The 7298-nt window shown below is 21.9% G+C and overlaps 2 protein-coding genes across 6 annotated transcripts in view; both read left to right on the plus strand.

The window, feature by feature from the left end:
• The window catches only part of LOC122847478 (whirlin), a 43073-nt gene extending 40167 nt beyond the window's left edge, over positions 1–2906 (plus strand). For all 5 annotated transcript variants that reach the window (XM_044145203.1, XM_044145202.1, XM_044145206.1 and 2 more), the window contains 3 exons: positions 78–401; positions 467–545; positions 620–2906. In XM_044145203.1, coding sequence (XP_044001138.1) covers positions 78–401; positions 467–545; positions 620–762 — 546 coding nt within the window. In that variant the 3' untranslated portion in view covers positions 763–2906. The remainder of the gene's footprint in view (positions 1–77; positions 402–466; positions 546–619) is intronic.
• Positions 2907–5608: 2702 nt separating this feature from the next.
• Positions 5609–6437, plus strand: LOC122847482 (keratin, type II cytoskeletal 5-like). The gene is made up of 2 exons (XM_044145212.1): positions 5609–5718; positions 5813–6437. Exons 1-2 carry the CDS (start codon positions 5664–5666, stop codon positions 6412–6414), a joined length of 657 nt encoding a protein of 218 aa, XP_044001147.1. The 5' UTR covers positions 5609–5663; the 3' UTR covers positions 6415–6437.
• The last annotated feature ends 861 nt before the right edge of the window (positions 6438–7298 follow it).

Consider the following 7298-nt stretch of genomic DNA (forward strand, 5'->3'; position numbering starts at 1 on the left):
AATATTAATTAATATAATTTTTAATTTATTTAATTATGATTATTAATTTGTTTATTAAATATTTAATTAAATTTCAGGAACTTGCGCACAAACTTTCAAGAAGTTATGACATGCAAGAAGCACAACTTTTGGAAGAAGGATCAAATGGTGGTGGAGGTAGTGGAAATAGTGGTAATTCTGGTAATTCTGGTAATAATGGTCAACCAAGAAGACATCATAGTGCACAAAGACTTGCTAGAAATGAAATAACTGAAAGAAGAGAAGATGATAGTGCACTTGTTGTACCAGATCATCATGGTAATTTAAGAATAACTGTTAAAAAAACTAAACAAATACTTGGTATTGCAATTGAAGGTGGTGCTAATACAAAACATCCTCTTCCACGAATTATCAATATACACGTAAGATTTAATAATTTTTTTTTTAAATCGTTTAATTAATTATTAATAAGATATTTTTATTTTAGGATAATGGAGCTGCTTTTGAAGCTGGTGGACTTGAAGTTGGACAATTAATTCTCAAAGTTGATGGACACAAAGTTGAAGGCAAGAATTTAAATTTAAAAAAAAAAAATATACATTTACTTGTTAAAAAATTAAATTGAATTTTTAATTAATAGGTTTACATCATCAGGAAGTGGCAAGACTTATTGCAGAATCATTTGCACGTCGTGATCGTAATGAAATTGAATTTCTAGTTGTTGAAGCTAAAAAAAGTAATCTTGAGCCAAAACCAACGGCTCTTATATTTTTAGAAGCGTAGCAACAATCTCCCACCACCGAACCGGAACCACCATAAATTTTAAAAAAATAAAAAAATAATTTATAAAACTAAATAAATCATCCATTGGAATAATTAATTATTAATCAATAAAACAAAAAAAGAAAAACGAAAAAAAAAAAAAAACCTTGATAAATCATGCAGCAGAATTTCATGTGCCTACAATAATAAATAAAGAAAATATTATAATTAAATTCATCAAACTTCCATTTTTATAATTCAAATAATAATCAACTTGAATTATAATTAAATTTTATAATAAACTATTAACAAAAAAAAAAAAAAATCAACTCGAATATTGTGATATGTTTTGATACATAAATAATAATTATTTGGGCTATTTCAAATTTTAAAAAAAATATATATTCAAGTTGATTAATAAGTATATTGTTTGATGATGATAATACAAGATAATTTATATGAAAATTTTTCATTATTAATGATAATTTTGTTTGACAATTTCAAACAAAAATAAATCAGTTACACACTAATGATTTCAAGGTTTTTTTTTTTCATTCATTTATATCTTTTTTTTGAATTATTAACAAACCTTTGGGTGCCTAACAAGTTTTCTAATTAATCCGGCTTACGGGCGGTGGGAAAATATATATTAACCATATGCAAAAACCGGCTTTAATACAGCTGGGATGTTCAGCGATGCGATAAAATGCAATGAGGCAACCGATACTCACAACAGTGGCCTATAAAACTTGAAGAAATTGTAATATTTCAAAATATTTAAGATTAAATAAAAGGGTCATAATATTAAAATTATATATATAAATTATCCATTAAAAAAAATTAGTTAACAGCAAAAAAAAAAACGACAAATTTGTGCCAAATATTATCGTGGATCTCGCACATTAAAATACACTTGTTTAAACTTAATATAAAAATTTGCTTTTAAATTAATTACAGCGCAAACATACTTATCATAAAGTAAATTATATATATAAAAAAAAACAACATAAAAATGATAAATAATAATGAATTAATATAATAATAATAATATATTTAAGAAATAAAATTTAAATGATGGAGAATTAAGCGTTAAAAAAATAACATGTTGACTAATGCGTTAAAAAAAATTTACATGTATCATCAACGACACACAAGCTGGCCTTGAGGCAATTTTTTTTAATGTTAAATTAATATAATATTTAAATAAAATTGCACTTGAATTAAATATAAATCTTTTTTTTTTTTATTAATCAAAGTCAGCTGGTGTGTGATCAACCCAGTACCATTGACTTATTTACGGGAATTGTTAAGGCTTAAAGATTATATTATATTATCGAAAAAAAAAAAAGAAAAAAAAAACATAAAAATCATTAATGTGTAAATAATTTCAATGAAATAATAATAGCAATTTAGGAGGACTTAACAAATCTTCGAATAGACATCACCTATATTTATTTTTCATTTATAAATAGGTAGCTTAATTAATGGCTAAATATAAATTATGACAAATTATGACAAGTATTACTGTTGTTGTTAAACACAATGAGGAAATTTTAATTTTAATTTCTTGATTAATTATAATTTAATATATTTAAATAATTTTTTTTTTTTGTATGATTGATCAATTTTTAATAATAAATAAAAAAAAGTTTAAAGTAAAAAAAAAATAAATAATAATGATAATTAAAAATTGAGAGAGTATTAAAATGAACGGTACCAAGCACTACTTTGCCAGACTATTAGGAACCACACGTCTTGGTCTGGTGTGCACGATGGAATGAAAATTATTATCACTCAGACACACCCATTTGTGGATCCTATTAGTGGGCACACATTAATGTGCCAAACTATTGAAAAAAAAATAAAGAAAAAAGATTATTATAATGAAATAAAAAAAAAAGGCAACGAAATAGTCTAGTAAATTTATATTGCACGATGAAAAAGTTTATATAATGAAGAAAAAGAAAAGTATAATATTGGCAACTATTATTAATAATTATTATTATTTTAAAAAAATGTTTGTATTATGTTTAACGGATTCAAGGAGACAAAGAAATCAGGCAATGGGGTCAATCGTGCACCCAATTTATTTATTTTTTTATTTTTAGTACGCACAAGTGTCTCTCCTTTTTCTATAAAATAAAATTTAAAAAAAAAACACACAATCATATTGTCTTTTTTTTTTTTTGTTGTTTCCTCTATCAAGACTTGTAAATTCTTATAGATTTTTTCAATGAAAATATAATTTAAATAATTGCAATATTAATAATTATCATATGATAAAAAATAAAAAAGAATTTTAACATTTAAAAATTAATATTTTTATAAGGGCCAGGTAAAATTTCAGCTGACATATCCGACAATGCCTTATCGCGTTATGTGTTGAACATTATTAAATGAAAATAAACAATGGATTATATATATTTAAAAATCAACACTATTAATTTGAATGAAAAAAAAAAATATGAAAATTTCAGCGTCTCCAAATAATTCCGAATAAAAAAAATATCTTAATCTTTTTCTCATGCGATTTCAAAAAATTAATAAATGACATTTAGAAAAATAGATATACACACAAAATCGAAATAATTTAATGATAATATTAACAATAATAATAACAGTAAATTATAAAAAGAAAATTTGATAGAAAAAAAATTTAGTGATATGATTCTTGAAACTAGATATTTAGTTAATTGAAATTATATATACTCATGTAGTAATTAGAATAATTAGATATCTTGATGAGAAAATGATGAAAGAAAAATATATACTGTTTATTTTTCCATAGAAAAACACATGCAGACACACCACTTCTTGTCCTCCTTAAAAAACGAATGGTTTACTTTCACGAATGGAGAAAAAATGAAAAATTATTTGAATGAAAGATTTTAGTTGATAAAATTAATAAAAATGTTTATCAAAGGGTCAATGATAAAACCGCAATGAGTGAATAAATAATAAGTGAGTAATTAATATAATAATTAAAATTAATAATAAAAAATGTATATAATAATATTAATTTATTGCGTTCATACTGAATTTCATATATAACGCCGAACATAAATAAATTTTAATTAATATATAATATCAAATTTTGAAGAGTTTAATGCGTTGATATTTAATAATTGAATAAAAAATAATAAAAAAAAAGTCTGCTCATTATTTTTATTTTAAATCCACATTTTTTCAATTTAAAAAAAATTATTACAAACACATTATTTTATAATAAGATTATTTAATTTGTCATTTAATTTTCGTTTTTTTATGACAATTTTAATTACTATAAGCAGCAAATGAATCATGTTTGTTTAAATTGTGAATTTAAAATGAGTTAGTTATAAAAATTTTATGTAAAAAGAAAAAAAACATATAAAAAAAAAAAACATATTTATTGTAAAACATTGCAATAATAAAAAGATTTAAAATGATTTATTGGTTATTGTTTTTTTTCAGCGAATATTTATAAAAATTAAATTTTAAAACAATAGTAATTAATCAATTACAAGCTTAAGAATATTTATTAATAAATTAATGGAAAAAAAAAAAAAGTTTATTTTTATTTTAAAATTTATTTTAAATTCTTCTTGTTTTTAATTTGTCTGGATATTTTATAATTAAAAATATTTAATGTTTAAATTGTCTACTTGGGTAATTAATTGATTACTTTAATTATTTATAATTATATTTTTGAAATCTCCTAAATTTTATTGTCCACTTTGGCTAAATAAATAACAAAGGGAATATATTTTTTTAAAGACACGATGTTTACTCGTGACACATCATCATATTTATATATTTTCCTTAAAAATAGTAGACAAATTTAAATGTCATCTAATTTTTACATTGAAAAGTTATTGAATTATTAAATGACGTATAATTCGTGGTCATTTGCTTCAATGCCATTCAAATAATTCAACAGGTTAAATGAATTTTATGTTTACACAGATTATGTCAATTTTATGTAAATTAAAAATTTTTACTTTACATTGGTTTATTTCCATATTAACATTAATTTATCATCCAAATTCAAACTAATTTCTCAATCGAAATTTCATGAAAATATTTCGCCAGGAAAAATATGAATGAATTTTCCATTTATAATTTTTAATTATTAATTTTTGATTATTCTGTTTAATTAAAATTTAATTATTAATTTTATTTGTTGCTTTGATTAAATTAAAATATAATTTAAAAATCTTTAATTAATAAAGTAGTAAAATTTTAAATAGGTCCGGCAAAAAACACATATTTTTTTTACCATTTTTTAATTTTTTCTTTTCGATACGAGACAATAAGACTCGTCATTAATCTAAATGCACAGTAGATATTTAAATAATTTATAAAACTTAATTTAAAAATATTTTTTCAAGCCTCCATATGCTGATACATTTATTGTAAAATAAATTGAGATAAAATAAATATATTTTTTTTTTAAATTCAGCTCACGAAAAATGAAATATATATTTGTCGATTTTAATAACATAAATAATATTAATATAAACTAATAAACCATTTAATCATATCGAAAATTACGAAAATTATTCAAGTATGATTGAAGCTGAAATATGTATAAATATTATTTGTTTATTATATTATTTACACTAAAAACATAATGCATTTTAAAAATTGAAATTCGTTATATCAAAAACAATTTAATAATAATACTTGTGTATAAAATAATAAAAATAAAATTACAATAACACAAATAAAAATTTTACATAAAAAAAAATTATTTTTTTTATATATTGTTATGAATAATTTCTTGTAATATTAATCATTGTTATTTTGTGATGTTTAACAACCAAGAAAATAATAAACAATGTTAAAAATATTTTTCTTTTAGAAAATGTATAAAATGAAATTTTTTTATTAAATTATTCAGTTGAAAACAATCAGCCAACAATTAAAAAAAAAAATTAATTATGGCTCGTATATCATTATTCTCAGTTATTGGCTTAGCCACTTTAGTTCTCATTGGTAAGTTTCAATAATTTTTATTTAAAATATAAAAAAAATAAATGAATAAATTATTAACGATTAATATTAATAATTATTTTATTTTATTTTATAGCTTCAGTTGGAGCAAAACCTGACGTATCAGCATCATCAGGCACAGTAGCATCATCTGAAACAAGTGTACAATCAAAGTGGCAAAGTACTGGCTCACAAACTGATCCATCTACATCTTGCACAATTAGCAAAAAATCTTTAGAAGAAATTAAAAGAGAATTGAGATGGATTATCAAATACTCTGAAAAAGATCTTAGTGAATCACAAAAGAAAGATCTTCTTTCCCGTTTGGTTAAGATTGTAAACATTCTTCTTTCTGAAATTTTGGGCACCGTACAAAATCTTGTGCTTGAACTTGGCGGTCGTAAAGGACTTCTTACTGGACTTTTGCAAGAAATTGGAAAACTATTAAATGGTATTCTTGGTGGACTTTTGACTGGTAAAAAGAGTGTTGTTGGTGGACTTTTGGATACACTTGTAGGTCCTCATGGTCTTGTCAGTGGTCTTTTGGGTGGCGTTACTGGTGGTGGTAAAGGAGGCTTAGGTGGTATTTTAGGTGGTCTTTTGGGTGGTGGTTCTGAAAAAAGTGGTAGTTCTGAAAAATGGGAAACTCACGAAACAAAATCTAGTGGTGGTGGAGGTCTTTTAGGAGGTCTTTTATAAGGTTGATAACACAATACTCATAACACCTCAATAAATTATATTAATATATGAAAAACTAAATCATTGAAAATTCATGGAAGAAGGATTCATCGTCATCATATATAGATCAACAAAAAAAATATCATCTATTTTATAAAACTAGTCAATCAAGAAATTTTTATTATGTTACTTTATAAATTAACACATGATGAATAAAGTATTATCTTGTAAAACAATAATTATTTATTTATTTATTTATTATGAGTCATAATTTATGACATATATTCCTTTTACTCATATCCATCATTAATCATTTAATATTTTTTCAATATCATATCACTTTTCACATGTGAAACAAATTGCATTGAATATTATAATATTAAATATCTTTTAAAATTTACATTTAAAATGTAAATCGACTGGTAAAACAACTGAGTCAATATTACAAAAATATTTTTCATAAAATAATATTGATACTTTTAATAAATATATAATTTCTTTTTAATTTTTTGATGTCGTAAAAATTATAATGTAAAATTAATTACAATAAAATATTGTAATTTTATTAAATTATTTAAAATTATACTTACTTTGTTTTTTAAATTAATTAAATGCATTTGAAAAAAAAAATTGATCTAATTAGTGCTCGTGAAAAATTGCTAGCAATTAAAAAGCTTGTTAAAATTTAAAATTAAACAATTCAAAAAACAATAAATTTTTATTATTATTATTTTTATTTTAAAATATAAAAATTAAATTTCGAAAAATTAATGATGCTTTTGTAACTCTTGATAGATTTTTCCATAGATCAGCAGTATCTTTAGTCATCTGACCTGTAACTTTATTATTAAATTGTTAACATGAATAAATTATTTAAATAAATAAAAAAAACAAATATACATTCT

Source organism: Aphidius gifuensis, linkage group LG1 (genome assembly GCF_014905175.1).
Source record: "Aphidius gifuensis isolate YNYX2018 linkage group LG1, ASM1490517v1, whole genome shotgun sequence".
Taxonomy (NCBI): domain Eukaryota; kingdom Metazoa; phylum Arthropoda; class Insecta; order Hymenoptera; family Braconidae; genus Aphidius; species Aphidius gifuensis.